The 17,055-nt window shown below is 36.0% G+C and overlaps 1 protein-coding gene across 14 annotated transcripts in view; it reads left to right on the top strand.

The window, feature by feature from the left end:
• Positions 1 to 17,055, top strand: part of CCDC7 (coiled-coil domain containing 7) — a 463,736-nt gene that overhangs the window by 351,023 nt on the left and 95,658 nt on the right. For 9 of the 14 annotated variants that reach the window (XM_070601701.1, XM_070601699.1, XM_070601700.1 and 6 more), the window contains one exon: positions 16,872 to 16,988. The exons of 2 other annotated variants lie outside the window; for them this stretch is intronic. In XM_070601701.1, the coding sequence (XP_070457802.1) occupies positions 16,872 to 16,988 (117 nt within the window). Of the gene's footprint in view, positions 1 to 6,651; positions 6,739 to 8,797; positions 8,839 to 16,871; positions 16,989 to 17,055 lie in introns of those variants that run through there. 3 more of the 14 variants (XM_070601711.1, XM_070601712.1, XM_070601710.1) reach the window with 3 other exon arrangements.

Raw genomic sequence — 17,055 nt, 5'->3', positions numbered from 1 at the left:
TTTTTTATTTCTATTATTTCCATTTGATTTTTTTCTTATTCTAGATCTCTGCTTACATTAACTATCTTTCTTGCATGTTTTCTTCTTTTTCCATGAGAACTCTTAGCATATTAGTCATAATTATTTTAAATACCCAGTATGATAATTCCACAATCTCTGTCATCTCTGAATCTGCTGCTCATAGTTAATATATATCTCTTCAGACTGTTTTTTGACTTTCAGCATGCCTTGCATTTTTGTCATGGCTGTTGACATGTAGACATGATGTATTGGTTAAAAGGAACTGATGTATATAGGCCTTTAATGTGAGGCTTTGTGTTTATCTGACTAGGGATGAGGCTGTGTTTCCTATTTGCTGTAGCTGTAGGTATCAGATGCTAAAATTTCCTATATTGTCCCTTTTTGGTCTCCCCTGATATCTTTGCATTTCCCTCCAGATTCCTTTTTAAATAGCGTCTGAGGCTTGATGTTCTTTTAGCTGTAATCTGCTATTATTATAGAGGAGCTCTATTAATGTAAAGTGTCAGGGAAGGGGAGACATTCTATAACCTTCTGATTAGGTCTCAGTCTCTTAGCAAGCCTGTGCCTCTGGCCCCAAATTTCACAAGTGTTTCTCATCTCTCTCCTTCCTCTTTGGTAAGATAGGAGGGCTAGAAGAGGCTGGAATTGTGTATCTGCTGACTCCTATGTTGAATATTTTCCTCCTTCAAGATCTGTTAGATTCTGGTAAACCCTGTGTTAGTTAAGCGCTGGGAAAATAGTTTCCCTTGCAGGAAATCTTTTGTTAAGGACAACAGAAAGCTTTAGACATGTCTAAAAGTACTTTCCCTCCTGTTGGAAACATGTGGGGCTTCTTCTATGATCTGCACTCTGAGAACCTGGTTGGTTTCCTAGAGGTGAACTCACGCTAATGTGGGGCACTGCTAAGACTCAAGCTAGTACATACTAGACTTTCAGCTTCTCCTCAGTTGCAGTGTAAGTGTTCCTACCAGCATGGCTCTGGCAGCAGGCTTCTACTCCTGAGCTTCTGCTGCCAGTAAACTGTGCTTCTTGTATCTACCTCTCACTCCAGTTTTGGAGGCAGCATTTTGCCTTATGACCTCAATTCTCTGACAAACGTGAGAAAATATTTTTTCTTTTTTTAAAATTTTTTCTTTTTTTAATTGCAGTAACATTGGATTATATAGCTTTCAGATGTACATCGTAATATACTTTGAATTCTGTGTAGATGACATCATGTTCACCACCCAAAAACTAGTTATAGTCCATCCCCTCACATGTGAGCCTAATCATCCCTTTTGCCCTCCGCTCCTTCCCCCATGGTAACCACCAATGCAATCTGCATTGCTATGTGTTTGTTTGTCATTGTTTTTATCTTCTACTTATGAGTGAGATCATATGGTATTTGACTTTCTCCCTCTGACTTATTTCATTCAGCATAATACCCTCAAGGACCATCCATGTTGTCACAAATGGCCAGATTTCATCATTTCTTATGGCTGAGTAGTATTCCATTGTGTATAAGTACCACATCTTCTTTATCCATTCGTCCCTTGATGGGCACCTAGGTTGCTTCCAAGTCTTGGCTATTGTGTATAATGCTGCAATGAACATAGGAATGCATAAATGTCTTTGTATTGTTGATTTCATGTTCTTTGCATAAATACCTGGTAGTGGTATAGCTGGATTGTATGGTGTTTCTATTTTTAACTTTTTGAGAAATCTCCCTACTGTTTTCCATAGTGGCTGTACTATTTTGCATTCCCACCAGCAGTGTATGAGGGTTTCCTTTTCTGCACATCCTCTCCAACATTTGTTGTTTTTTGTCTAGTTAATTACAGCCATTCTAACAGGTGTAAGGTGATATCTCATTGTGGTTATGATTTGCATTTCCCTAATAATTACTGATGTTGAATATCTTTTCATGTGCCTGTTAGCCATCTGTATATCTTCTCTGGAAAAATGTCTGTTCATATGCTCTGCCCATTTTTTAATTGTGGTGTTTGTTTTTTTGACTTGTATGAGCTCTTGATATATTTTGGAAATTAACCCTTTGTCAGATATATGATTTGAAAATATGTTCTCCCATTTACTGGGTTGTGTTCATTTTGTTCATGGTTTCCTTGGCCTTGCAGAAGCTCTTTAGTCTAATGTAGACACATTTGTTTATTTTTTTTCTTTTGTTTCCCTTGCCTGAGTAAACATGTTATTTAAAAAGATGCTGCTGAAACCGATGTCAAAGAGTGCACTGCCTATATTTTCTTCTAGGAATTTTATGGTTTCAGGTCTTACATTCAAGTCTTTAATCCATTTTTGAATTAATTTTTGTGTATGGTGTAAGATAATGATCTACTTTCATTCTTTTGCGTGTGGCTGCCCAGTTTTCCCAGCCCATTTATTCAAGAGACTTGCCTTTCTCCATTATAGGTTCTTGGCTCCCTTGTTGAAGATTAGCTGTCCATAGATATGTGGTTTTATTTGTGGGCTTTCAGTTCTGTTCCATTGATCCATTGTGTCTGTTTTTCTTCCAGTATCATGCTGTTTTGATTAATATAACCTTGCAGTATATTTTGAAGTCAGGGATTGTCATGCCTCCAGCTTTGTTCTTTTTTCTGACAATTGCTTTGGCTACTCAGAGTCTTCTGTTGTTCCATTTAAATTTTAGGATTCTTTGTTCCATTTCTGTGAAGAATGTCACTGGGATTCTGATTAGGATTGCATTGAATCTGTAGACTGCTTTAGGTAATATGGACGTTTTAAACTATGTTTATCTTCTAATCCATGAGCATGGAATATCTTTCCATTTCTTTATGTCTTCTTCAATTTCTTTTAATAATCTCTTATAATTTTCAGCATATAGGTCTTTCACCGCCTTGGTTAAATTTATTCCTAGATAGCTTATTCTTTTTGTTGTGATTGTAAATGGGATTGTATTCTTGAATTCTCTTTCTGCTAGTCTGTTATTAGTGTATAGAAATTAAACTGATTTTTATAGTTTGATTTTGTACCCTATAACTTTGCTGTAGTTGTTGATTATTTCTAAAAGTTTTCTGGTGGTTTCTTTAGGGTTTCCTATATATAGAATCATGTCGTCTGCAAACAGCAAGAGTTTTACTTCTTCCTTTCCAATTTGGATAACTTTTGTTTCTTTTTCTTGCCTAATTGGTCTGGCCAAAACCTTGAGTATCATGTTGAATAAGAGTGCCAAGAGTGGGTGCCCTTGTCTTGTTTGTGTTCTCAGAGGAATGCCTTTCACCATTGAGTATGATGTTGGCTGTGGGTTTGTCATATATGGCCTTTATTATGTTGAGATACTTTCCTTCTATGCTAATTTTATTGAGAGTTTTTATCCTAAATGGATGTTGGATCTTGTCAAATGCTTTCTCTGCATCTATTGAACTGATCTTGTAATTTTTATTCTGCATTTTCTTAGAGTAGTGTATCATATTGATTGGCGGATGTTGAATCATCCCTGTGTCCCTGATATAAATCCTGCTTGATCATGATGTATGATCCTTTTAATGTATTACTGTTTTGATTTGCCAATATATTGTTGAGGATTTTTACATCTATGTTCATCAGGGATATTGGCTTATAATTTTCCTTCTTTGTTTTGTCCTTGTCTGCTTTTGGTATCAGGGTAATGCTGGCCTTGTTGAATGAGTTTCAAAGTGTTCCATCTTCTTCAGGTTTTTGGAATAGTTTGAGAAGGAGAGATATTAGATCTTCCTTGAATGTTTAGTAGAATTCTCCAGAAAAGCCATCTAGTCCTGGGCTTTTGTTTTTTGGGAGGTTTTTATTGCTGTTTCTCTCTCTTTAGTTTCGATTGGTCTATTCAGATTCTCTATTTCTTTTTGATTCAGTTTTGGGAGGTTGTATGAATCTAGCAATTTATCCATTTTTTTCTAGGGTATCCAGTTTGTTGGCATATAGTTTTTCATAGTATTCTCTTATTATCTTTTGTATTTCTGTGGTATCTGTTGTAATTTCTCCTCTTTCATTTTTAATTTTATTTATTTGCACCTTCTCTTTTTTTCTTACTGAGTCTGGCTAAGGGTTTGTCAATTTTGTTTCTCTTCTCAAAGAAGCAGCTCTTAGTTTCATTGATCCTTTCTACTGTTCTTTTGGTTTCAATTTCATTTATTTCTGCTCTAATTTTTATTATTTCCCTCCTGCTGCCGACTTTGAGCTTTGTTTTTCCTTCTTTTTCTAGTTCTGTCAGGTGTACTTTAGGATTATTTATTTGAAATTTTTCTTGTTTGTTAAGGTAGGCTTTTATTGCTATAAATTTCCCTCTTAGCACCACTTTTGCTGCATCCTGTAAAGTTGATATGTTGTGTTTTCATTTTCATTTGTCTTCAGCTATTTTTTTTAAAGATTTTATTTTTTCCTTTTTCTCCCCAAAGGCCCCTGGTACATAGTTGTATATTCTTCGTTGTGGGTCCTTCTAGTTGTGGTATGTGAGACGCTGCCTCAGCATGGTTTGATGAGCAGTGCCATGTCTGCACCCAGGATTCGAACCAACGAAACACTGGGCCACCTGCAGCAGAGCGCGTGAACTTACCCATTCGGCCATGGGGCCAGCCCTGTCTTCAGCTATTTTTTAATTTCTCCTTTGATGTCTTCATTGATCCAGTGGTTGTTCAGTAGCACATAGTTTAATCTGCACATATTTGTGCTTTTGCCAGCCTTTTTCTTGTACATTGATTTCTATTTTCATAGCATTGTGGTCAGAAAAGATGCTTGATATGATTTTAATCTTCTTAAATTTATTGAGACTTGCCTTGTTTCCCAACATGAGGTCTGTCTTTGGGAATGTTCCATGTGCACTTGAGAAGAATGTGTATTCTGCTGTTTTTCCATGGAATGTTGTGTATATATCTATTAAATCCATCTGGTCTTGTGTTTCATTTAAGGCCTCTGTTTCCTTTATGTCTCAATAATCTATCCATTGATGTGAGTAGGGTGTTAAGGTCCCCTACTGTTATTGTGTTGCTCTCAATATCTTCCGTTAGATCTGCTAATAGTTGCTTCATATACTTTGGTGCTCTTTTGTTAGGTGCATAAATATTCATAAGTGTTATGTCCTCTTGGTGGAACATCCTTTTTAGCATTATATACTTCCCCTCTTCATCTCTCATTGTCTTTTCTGTCTTGAAGTCTGCTTTGTCCGATATAAGTATGGCAACACCTACTTTCTTTTGCTTGTCATTTGCTTGGCATATCATCTTCCGTCCCTTCACTCTGAGTCTATGTTTGTTTTTAGAGTCTATGTTTGTTTTGAGATGCGTTTCCTGGAGGCAGCATATTGTTGGGTTTGTACATATCGCTTAGGTCCATTTGGTCTTTAGAGTAATTTAAGCCTTCTCTTTCCTTACTGGTTTTCTGTCTGATGATCTGTTCATTATTGTAAGTGGGATATTGAAATCTCCTTCTGTTATTGGTTTGCTGTTTATTTCTCCCTTTAGTTCTGTCAGTTTGCTTTATATATTTAGGTGATCCATTGTTGGATGCATATTTATTTATAATTGTTATATCCTCCTGTTGAATTGACCTTTTATGATTATGTCATGGCCTTCTTTGTGTCTTCAGACAGGTTTACATTAGTCTTTTTTAACTTTTAACTTTATATAGGTATAGCCATCTCTGCTCTCTTTTGGTTACCATTTGCATAAAATGTCTTTTTCCATTCCTTCACCTTCAGCCTATGTATGTCCTTAAATCTAAAGTGGATCTTTTGTTGACAGCATGTAATTAGATCTTGTTTTTTTATCTATTCTCCAATCTATGTTTTTTGATTGGTGAATTTAATCTGCTTATATTTAAATTATTAATTGATAAATTATATATAAATTAATGATTGATAGTTAAGTCTTAGTATTGATATTTTGTTAATTATTTTTAATCTGTATTACAGTTCTTTTGTTCCTCTCTTCCTCACTTGCTGTCTTCTCTTATGATTGGATAATATTTTTGTAGTGATATACTTTAATTCTTTTCTCTTTATCTACTTTATATCTGCTATAGTTTTTTCTTTGTGGCTAAAATAAGGCTTGTATAAAACTTCCTATTGTTATAATAGTCTATTTTGATTGGATAACAACTTAACTTGAGTTGCATACAAAAACTCTACTCTGTTACTCCCCCCAACTTTATGTTACTGAAGTGAGATTAACAAATTTTTGTGGTTATAGTTTTTCTTAATACTTTTATCCTTTAATTTTTATGCTAGAGTTAAAAGTGACTTATGGGGCCAACCCTGTGGCTGATGGGTTAAAGTTCCATATGCTCTGCTTTGGCAGTCCAGGTTTGCAGGTTCAGATAGCTGGGTGTGGACCTGCTCCACTCATCAGCCATGCTCTAGAGCCATGCCACATACAAAATAGAGGAAGACTGGCCACAGATGTTAGCTCAGGGCTAATCTTCCTCAAGCAAAAACAGGAAAATTGGCAACAAATGTTAGCCAGGGTGAATCTTACTCACCAAAAGAAAAAAAAATGATTTGTGTATCATTCTTACAGTATTACTTTTCATTGTATTTATGTATATATTTACATGTGCCTGTGAGATTTATACTTTCAGATGTTTTCATGTTGCTGTTTAACAACCTTTCCTTCCACTTAAGAAACTCCCTTTTGTACTTCTTGTAAGGCAGGTCTAGAGGTGACAAACTCCCTCAGTTTTTGTCTGTCTGGGACAGTTTCATCTTTCCTCAGCTTTAAAGGACAGTTTTGCCAGGTATAGTAGGGTTGGGGGGCGGGGGGTTTCTTTCAACACTTCTAATGTGTTACCTCACTCTGTGGAGTACAAGGTTTCTTCTTAGAAATCCAGCAGTAGTTTTATGCAGCTTCTCTTTTTTCTTGCTCCTTTCAAAATTCAGTCTTTGTCTTTGATTTTTACAAATTTAATTATAATATGTCTCAGTGTAGACCTCTATAGGTTTAATATATTTGGAATCTTTTTGGACCCATAAATTTGGATGTCCATTTCCCTCCACAGATTTGGGAAGTTTTTAGCCATTATTTTTTTAAATATGCTTTCTGTCCTTTTCTCTTTCTCTTCTCCTTCTGGAATACCTCTCATGCATATATGTGTTCAATTAATGGTATCCCACAAGTTTTGTAGACTTTCTTCACTCTTTTTTATTCTTTTTTTCTTTTTCTTGTTCTGACTGTCTGATTTCAAATTACTTGTCTTTGAGCTCACTGATTTTTTTCTTCCACTCGATTGAGTCTGCTATTAAAGCTTTCTATTGAATTTTCAGTTCAGTCATTGTGTTCTTCAGCTCCAGAGTTTCTGTTGGGTTCTTTTATATGGTTTTTTATCTCTTGTTGAACTTCTCACTTTGTTTATATATTGTTTTCTTGATTTCATTTAGTTGTCTATTTGTGTTCTCATGTAGCTTATTGAACTTCTTTAAGACAATTATTTTTATTCTTTGTCAGGCAGTTTATAAATCTCCATTTATTCTGTGTCAGTTATTGGTACTTTATTTTGTTCCTTTGGTGGTGCCATGTTTGCTGATTCTTTATGATTCTTATAGCCTTGTATTGGTATCTGTGAACTTGAAGAACTAGTTACATCTTCCAGTCTTTACATAGTGGTTTCAGCAGGAAAGCCCTTTGCCAGTCACCCAGCCAGAGATTCTGGATGAGCCAGCTGTTGAGGTCTGTGGGAGAGTGGAGCTGGTGCCTGTGCCCATGGGGGCTGACTTATTTCTTGGATCCATTGGTGTGGGCCTGGTGCCTGGGTCCATGGAGGCTAGCCTGGCTTTGAGGTCTACTGGGGCATGCCTGGAGACTTGGTACATTTTGTGCTGGTCTGGAACCTGGTTCCATGGGGACTAGCCTGTGCTGAGGTCCACAGAAATGGACCAGGAGCATGGGTCCATGAGCACTGGCCTGAAGTCTGGTTCCATGGAGTCTGGCCTACAGCCTGGGTACTCAGGGTGGGCCTTGAGCCTGGATCTATGAAGGCTGACCTGCCACCAGGGTCTACTGGGGTGAGCCTGGAGCTGCAGTCTATGGGAGTGAGCCTAGAGCCCAGGTCTGCAAGGGTGGACTGCAGCATGGGTTCACTGGGACCAGTTTGACCCCAGGAACCACTGTAGCCTGGGTCTATGGATCTGGCTTAGTGCTTGGGTCCACAGGAGCAGTCCTAGAGCCTAGCCCCATGAGACCAGACTGGCATGTGGGTCTGCAAAGGCTCTCTTGGTGGTGGGGTAGGACTGAACCCACTGAGTCCACAGAAGCTGGCTTAGCACGAGGGCCCACTGTAATTGGCCTTGCACCTGGATTGCAGGGGTGGACCTTGATCCTGGTACCTGGATATGTGAGGGCAAGCCCAGAGACTGGGTCCGTGGGTGCAAGCCTGGCACCAGCGTCCAATGAAGCAGTCTTTGAGCCTAGGTCCAAGGCCTGAAGCTTGTGTCTGTGGGGACCATCTTGGTGCCAGGGGCCACTGGGGTGATCCTGGAGTCCAGGTCTGCAAGAGAAGACCTAGACCTTGGATCTGCTGAGGTTGACCTGGTGCTGGGGCTGTGGGGGCTGACCTGGATCCTGGATCCACAGGGGCCAGCCTGGTGCCAGGTTTCCTTTTAGTGGGCCTAGTGCCAGGGGTCACAGTGAAGTCAGATGCTCACTTCTCTTTCTTTTCCCCATGGGAGAGTTCTTGAATACAGGGGGATCTCTCTCAGCATGGCACTGCATAGGCTTGGGGGAAGTGTGACATGGATAGAGTGGAACTATACATCCTACTCTCTCTGATGTGTCTTTTCTCATTTCTGTGCTCCATCCAGGTGCTGTAATCTCTCACCTGAATTCCAGAGACCTTTTGAAGGTATTTTCATGTGTGGATGGTTGTCAACTTGGTGTTTCTGTGAGGGGGCAAGGGCTAGGACCTCCTATTCTGCCATCTTGCCAACATCACTCTCTCTCTAGCATTTCTTTTTGATTCTTTCTTACAATTTCCATCTCTCTGCTTAATTGCTCATCTGTTCTTGCATGTTGTCTACTTTTTCTATTAGAGTCCTTAGCATATTAATTATGGTTATTTTCAATTCCCAGTCTAATTCCAGTATCACTGCCATGTCTAAGTCTGGTTCTGATGCTTTTTTGGTCTCTTCAAACTATTTTTTGTCATTTAGTGTGTCTTGTAATTTTTTGTTGAAAGCTATACATGATATACCAGGAAAAGGAACTCCAGTAAATAGGCCTTTAGTGATGTAGTGGTAAGGTATGGGAGAAGGAGAAGTGACTAAGATGACTATTTTTGTGAACCTGTGCCCCTGTACTGTGAACTTCATCAGTGCTTCTCAGTTGCCCCCCACTTAGGTGGGACTAGATGACTAGAGAGGGCTGGAGTTGGATATTTCCCATCACCCAAGTTGGTTAGGCTCTGATAAAAGCCCAGAAACTTTGGCTCTGATAAAATAGTTTTTCCTGAGAGCAGGACTTTTAAGCATAGACTTCTCTGGTGTATTTAAAAATGGTTATTTTCCCCTCCCTTTTTTGGAAGCACAGGTAGGTTTTCTTCAACTTCCACTGTGAAAATCTGGTAGAGTTCCTGGAGGCAAAATTCACAAAAGTATAGGAGACCCAATATGACTTGGCTTCCCTGGAATTTTTATTTCTAGATGTGTCCTCCAGTAAGCCTTGCAGCTCAAATTTTCTTACCCCAGCACTGGTTCCCACAGAGATTTCTGCTCATAATCTCTGCTCTGTTAAGTTTTGATTTTCTGTGTCTGCTTGTCTGTCTCTTCAATTTTGGGGACAGAAGTTTTCCCTGTGACTTCACTTCTCTAAGGGATCTAAGAAGAGTAGTTGATTTTTCAGTTTGTTTCACTTTTTACTTGTTAAATGGAGTGATAACTTCCAAGCCTCTTACATGTCAGCCTGGAGATTGAAATTTTCATTTTCTTTTTAATTTTCTATTTTCCCCGCATTTGGTAGATTTTTTCTATCTTCTTTCCCGTGTTAGTTGAATTGATAACTTTTTCATCTTTCCATTTTTGCAAACATTTACTTTATTTTAAGAATCTAAACATTTTCCTAAATATGTATACCACAAGAAAAGTGAATAGTAAATTCAAATGTATTTAATAACTAGGTATATCTATGAAATAAGATTTTTACACATGCACTCAGAAAGAGTACTGTCTATATTTTATGTTTTAACTGCATAGTCTATTTTAATAATTCACTGCAATTCTACTGTGGTCATTTGCTCATTACATTACAAAACTGAGCGGAAATATTACTGTATAGTTTCAATATACAGGGTTTTTTTTAGTGAACTAAAAATATCTCTTGTAGCTAAGAAGTTAAAGGAGGTATTGAATGAGATGTCAGAACAAAGATATTCAAGAGCAAGTAATTTAAAAAATATTTTTAATTTACTTTTTAAATAACTTTTATTGTGAAATATAATATAGAAAATTTCATAAGACTTATATGTAAATTTTAACAATTAATTATATAAGCAAAACTAGAGTAACCACCACTGAGGTCAAGAAATAAAGTACTGCTCTCATGTAAATTCTCCAGTGTATCTCTCACAATTCCCTTCCTTCCCACAGTGGCAATCACTGTTTAGATTTTTTGGTAAAATTTCCCTATTTTCCTTTATTTTAGATCAAACCATATGCACTTGCCAATATTCAGTCATTTCTGACCTATAAAAGTGTCAATTTCATATAGTTTAACTAACAATTTTACCATTTCACTATGTATCCATAAACAATATAGTTTTTGAACATTTTATAAATAATTCTCTAGTATGCTTTCATATCTTGCTTTTTAAAATTTAATGTCATGCTTTCATGTTTAGCTGTATTTTCTTTATTTTCATTGTTACATAATCTGTTGTATGAATGCCCTACTGTTTATTTATTGTTGTTTATTTATCAGTCTTCTACTGAAGTGCATATAAGTGAAAGCCTCTTTTGAGAAGAGAGGGCACAAATTGGGTAATTTGAGGAGATTTTAATAAAAGGAATGTTTACAAAAGAGGAGGAAATATCTAAGGAAATCATAAGGAATGCTGTAGCAACTCAGAGGTAGAAAAAATAGGACGCTTGTTACTATCTCTTGCCTTGAAGAGGAAAGGAGAAGGAATAGTTACCAGAGACTGAGGTAAAAGAGAGTCACATGGAGAAGTTAGCCTGACAAGGGTTAAGATGTTTGGGAAAGGTACATGCCAGGCTACTGTAACTATGCAGGGAGGAACCCATGGAAATAAATTCCTTGAGCTCATTGTCCTTCCTCTCTCTGATCTCCTGCTATGATTCCATTGGCTGAATTCAACTTGAAGCCAAAGGGCAAGATATCCCATTGATGCACTCCATGTAGGTTAGCTTTTTGGGACATAGAGCTAACTCGAAAAAGTTGGAGAGTGAATCTGAAGGATGAAATGAAAGATGTCATCTCACTCTACCTCTTTTGCCCCTTAGCATCCCCACCTTATTCTTTATCCAGGTGATGAATTTGTGTCTTCAACTCAAGGAAAATTAGATCCTATTAGAGTCCATATAATTACAGGGTAGCATCAGTATGGTCTTACTCCCATCTCTAATCTAAAACATTGTTCACTATCAATGAATGTTCTTTGTATAAAGTGGCAGAGAACAAGATGGGTGTGGTGTTATAAGAAATAATTAATGAAAATAAATCATTGCTTACTACAGTTGCCACTTCTATAACTAGTTGTGAAGCCAGTTAGTTATCATAGCTGTCTTCCTACATCACTCTTCCATGTTATTAACCTTTGCCACCACCTTGGCCATACTTTTATTCCTATAATAGCTGATATCTGGTGGTTTTATCTTTATTAGGTGTTGCATTTTTCTATTTATCATAACTTTTGACCGAGGGAGTATTATGAGGTGATCCAGTGAACCCCGTGGGTTCCAAATATAGTTCTTCCTGCTTCCACTAATTCGGAGCAAATCAATTCCCCTCTGATTACTGGAATCAGCCCTGTGGCCAGTATAGTAATCTCTTTGTCTGCAGTTGATTTAATGACAAGGGAGCCCCAAATGGCAAGAGAGACATCTCAGCTTCCAGTTTATTGGACACATGACTGTTTCTTCAGTGGGAGGTTTCTTCCCTTGGGCACAAGGAGCTCTGTAATCCACTTAATGAAGGTCATTGGGAAATGAAGTAAAAATGATTTAAGTGGGTTACTAGGTGTATGTGATATGGAGCTGTTAGGATTTGGGGAAGATAGGGCCATATATTGGCATCTGGTTTAAGGCATATATTGCATCCTGTATATCAGCACTGTAGTCTCTCAGGGAGACTGTTGTCATAGTGACTGTTGTCATAGTAACTGTTGCCTATCAGTTATCATAGTAACTGAGAATCCACTCAGCAATTTCACTTTTCCATAAAACTTGCTGCTTCTGGGTGAAAGACCTTGTACTAACACGAATTAATTTCATAGGTCTGAGCCCGTTGTGACACATCATTTGCCATAAAACATGTCCCTTTTTAGAGATGATGTTGTATATGACACTATGGCAGTAGAAAAGATATTCTTCAAGTTAATTATCAATTATACTGGTAGAAATTCTTATAGAGAGGGTAAGCAAATTAGTACCTTGAATAAATATCTAACCCATTGAGGGCAAATCATTGTCCTCTCTTATGACAGAAAGTTCAGTGTAACCCATCTGCCACCTGGTGGTTTCCTAATCCCCCTGGAAAATGATGTCATATTGGGGAGCTCAGTTTTGGCCAATGCTCTTGACAAATTGAGCACTCAGCACTGGCAGAATCCAGACATTCTCAGTGAGAAAGACTCTGTATTATTAAGTGTCCGCAGATGCTTCATCACTGCCTCCCTGGCCTCTTGGTACTTTAGGTCCATGAAATTAGCACCAGTGTAGCAGAGGCGTGAGGCGGACTGACATCCATAGGACAAACCATCTAGTTGAGAGCTTACACGATAGTAAATACATTCTTGTGCACATTTACATGGAGCGTAATTATTTTTATGCACTCTCATTCTATTCTAGGAAGTCATAGACATAAATCTCCCCACAGCATCGTCATCATTTTTTGTCTTCATTTTTCCAAGTCCCTGACCATCTGGATAAATTCATTAGTTCCTGCCCCAAAATAAGTGTATATCTAATTCTTAGACAATCTCTAGTTCTACCTATAGTGGAGCTCTAGATGTACTGCCCGAAGTTCTGCCCACGAAAAGGATTGCTCTTTACTACTGTCTTTCAGGACCTACCATTAGTGTGAGTATAATACAGTGTCAAAGGGTCAATGCATAAACTATATAAAAAGAATAGCAATCTAATACAAAAATGGGCAAAAGATAGGAGTAGGTTGTAAAGCTGTGTTGTTCTCAATGTTATTAGTAGGAATATATAATAGTTAAAAAACTCTAGTATTTCAAAATGTGTATCAATGGCATTAAATATTTATACCCGTAAGATTCTGAAGTATTTTCATATCTAGATGTTTTCCTTAGGAATTAGCACCTTTTTACCTACCTTAGTCTCAGCCCCTTGTTCTTAACTTCCCATGTTTGTTATTATATAACTTTTTTATTCCTGAGGTTTTTGAGTTGGGAGAAGGAGAAGGATGACAGCTTGTGTTTAGTTCACTGACTTGTTCACATGTGATAACTTTCTCACAACTTGCAAGAGTTTAATTGATGGTTATTCAGCTATCCAACTTAATATGGAAAATTACTAGCTTAACGAGATGAGAAAAGAAATATGCCATTATTTTCAATATGCTCTTAGAATAAATGTATGTAGATGTACGTTTCTCTTCAATGTACTTCAGACATCTATTTTGTGGATGAGAAGGTGGTTCAGATGGCAGATAAAAATCTTTTGCCAGTAGACTGAAAACCAAAAGATTATCCTCAAATTAAGAAACACAAAATTGCCCAAGCAGATACAATATTAGCAAATGACTTTAAATCCTATAAATATTCATATTCAGAAGAATAAATTTGGAATGTAGTCACAAATGGATATTAAACTAACCAATTTTGATTTTTATATCTGGACCTTTACAATAAGAAGAAGGACAAACATTTTGTTATTTATTGAACATTTAATACCAAACACTTAAGTAATCCACAGAAATCCTATGAAGAAAGTATGATTATTATCACCATTTGAGAGAGGAAGAGACTGAGACATAGTGTAACTTGCCTAAAATCTCATAATTAGAGGTGGATTTCAACCAGATATTCTGGCTATTTACTCTGCTATGACTCCAGGAAAACTAGAGAAAATCTTGGAAGTATCTGATTGTATTCTACCTTGCAGTAAACTGTTTCCTTTAACCTCCCATGTAAACCCTTCTTTGCTCTTGCTCTCTCTTTAGCTACCATCCCTCTGTTGCTACCAGAATTTCTTACAGTCGATTACTCATACAGCATGTACTTGTTACTGTGACAGTTGTAGAGGAGACAGTATGTTTCTCAATTTCAGATCTTTAAGTGACATGAATTGTTGATAAAAAAGACATGTTGTTTGTGTGTTTTCTTGATTGTTTATTTTTAGATAATTTTCATTTCTGTATATATATATATATATATATATATATATATATATATATATATATCTGTTCCTGGTTAAAAAAAAAAACTATGAAACAAATGATCCTTTCTTAATATGATGAAGAAAATCTGTCTCTAATGCCCAGTGCCATATTTAATAGTGAAATTAAATATCCAATCAAGTTGGAAACAAGATAAAATTGCTGTCTATTGCTATCAAAGAAAACAATGTTGTAGATGTCTAACCAATATAATAAGAAAAAATCCAATCTGTTACAAATATTAGAAGAGATGCTGCAACGTGATTATTACTTACAGATTATTACATTTCTACCTTTAAAACCTAAAATAATCAGATTAAAGCCTGTATAATTTCAATATGAAAGTTTAGAAAAGTAGCTAACACAAATTTGCCAGAGCAAAACAACATTTCTATATACCCCAGTGTTGGCAAGAGCAAAAACATGATAAAGTAACTGATAATAAACATCAGGAAATATGCTGATCTCATACATTGGAAACAACAAACTTTAATGACAAAAAAGAAATGTTGACTTTGCAGTGAGATGTTCCAGGCTTCTGAGTGAAAGATTCTTCAAACTACGTAAATAACTTATTTCCAGTCAAAATGCCAGCGGTTGCTTGTTGGTTTTGTTGCTGATGGAATTTTATGAAAATGATTCTAAAAGTTATCTTTAAAAAATAATGTATTTCAATAGCAAAATAATTAAATTAAAAAAAGAAGACACTGCTGGGGCAGTGTCACCTGACCTAATTACATATTAAAAAGCCTCCATGGGGCCGGCCAGGTGGTACAGCGGTTAAGTTCGGGCACTCTGCTTCCCTGGCCTGGGGTTCTCAGTTTCAGATCTAGGTGCAGACCTACACACGGCTCATCAAGCCATGCTGTGGCGGCATCCCACATATAAAATAGAGGAAGATGGGCACAGATGTTAGCTCAGGGCTAATTTTCCTCAAAAAAAAAAAGAAAGAAAGAAAGAAAGAAAGCTTCCATAATGGTAATAAATATTTAGATCAATGGAGGAGACTAGAAATTCCAGAAACTAATCAAAGAATATCATATGATAGTTGTTAGAACCAGTGATTTAAAAAAAGATCAATTTAACAGACAAATGGAAAAAAACAAAGTGAGATCTTTATCTTCCCCTATTGAACAAATTGACCTTCAGCTTTACAAATGACTTCCATGGAGAATGAAACATTAAAACAAAACAAAACAAATCCTTATTAAAGTTAATAAAGATTAATTTATTTAACCTTGTTTTGAGGAAAACTACCCTAAGCATGACTTCTTAGCCAGAAACTTAAGGGAAAGATCATTAAAAATTAACTGAATAATAATTTAAAATTTCTGTACACAGAAACACCAAAATCAAAATTAAAAAGCAAACAATAAACCAGAAAAAATATTTGTGACAGTCAATAGGTTATATCCTTTATATGAAATATAGTCTTTCTATAAAATTATTTAATAACATATTTAGATTATTTCTTTAATAAAAAAGTATATTAAAAGAAGTTAGGAAAAATTAATTTCTCCAACAGAAAAACATATAGCAGATATTTTTCATCCTTATTAATCAAATAGATTTATATTAATAATACAATAAGTTGTTATTTATAAAATAACAAATACCAAAAGTATATAATATCAGTTGGGAAGAGTGTAAGAAAACAGATCTTAATATTACAGGGAAATGTGTATAGTGATTAAACATTTTCAGGAAAGCTATATGAAAATATAAATGAGTTATAATAAAAAAACCTATGGATATCACTGACATTGAAAATGTGCAGTCCCTTTGCCCAAGATATATATTTTATCTCTTTTAATTTAATTTTTTATAATAAAAAGTCTATATGAAAGATCTATATATTTAGATTTGACAAGAAATGTTAGCTGAAAATCATCATAATTTCTACTTCATATGTTACCAATTTTATTAGAACTAGGAAATTGTTAAAATGATAATGATCCACGTTCTTGTTTTGTTCATAATTATAATAGGAATATCTTATGGTGCTTCACTATAAATCAAGGTGTTAGCTGCTGAATTCAGATAGAAATATAATCTATATTAAGAAAGTAAATGTCTAGGAGTATATATAATTCTAACTTTTCAAAGGAATAGACGTTGAAATTTGTCAAATGAACTTCCGGCGTTTATTGAGTAATAATATTTCTCCTCTTACTTCATGTAATATGTAATAATGTTTTCTTAACCTTCAGACATTATAATCTTTTTGGAATTAGGCCACAGTAGATAGGTTTCAGTAGTATTTCTGTATTTAATTTACTAAAAGTTTTTTCATCTTGGTAGATCAGGACGTAGATGAACTCTCAGGTGGGAATTTTGCACTTAAAGATCTAGAACTGGCTACAGGATATAAGGATCAAATTCAAACAAATGGGGTTTCCCAATCTCAAAGATTAAGAGGTATGTATGATACTGATAAACATATTTAAAAATGGTAGTCATAAAACATTTAACAATTTAAAATACA

Source organism: Equus przewalskii, chromosome 30, assembly GCF_037783145.1.
Source record: "Equus przewalskii isolate Varuska chromosome 30, EquPr2, whole genome shotgun sequence".
Taxonomy (NCBI): Eukaryota; Metazoa; Chordata; class Mammalia; order Perissodactyla; family Equidae; genus Equus; species Equus przewalskii.
The sequence above is the reverse complement of the archived record's forward strand: the minus strand, read 5'-3'. Positions and strand labels throughout refer to the sequence as shown.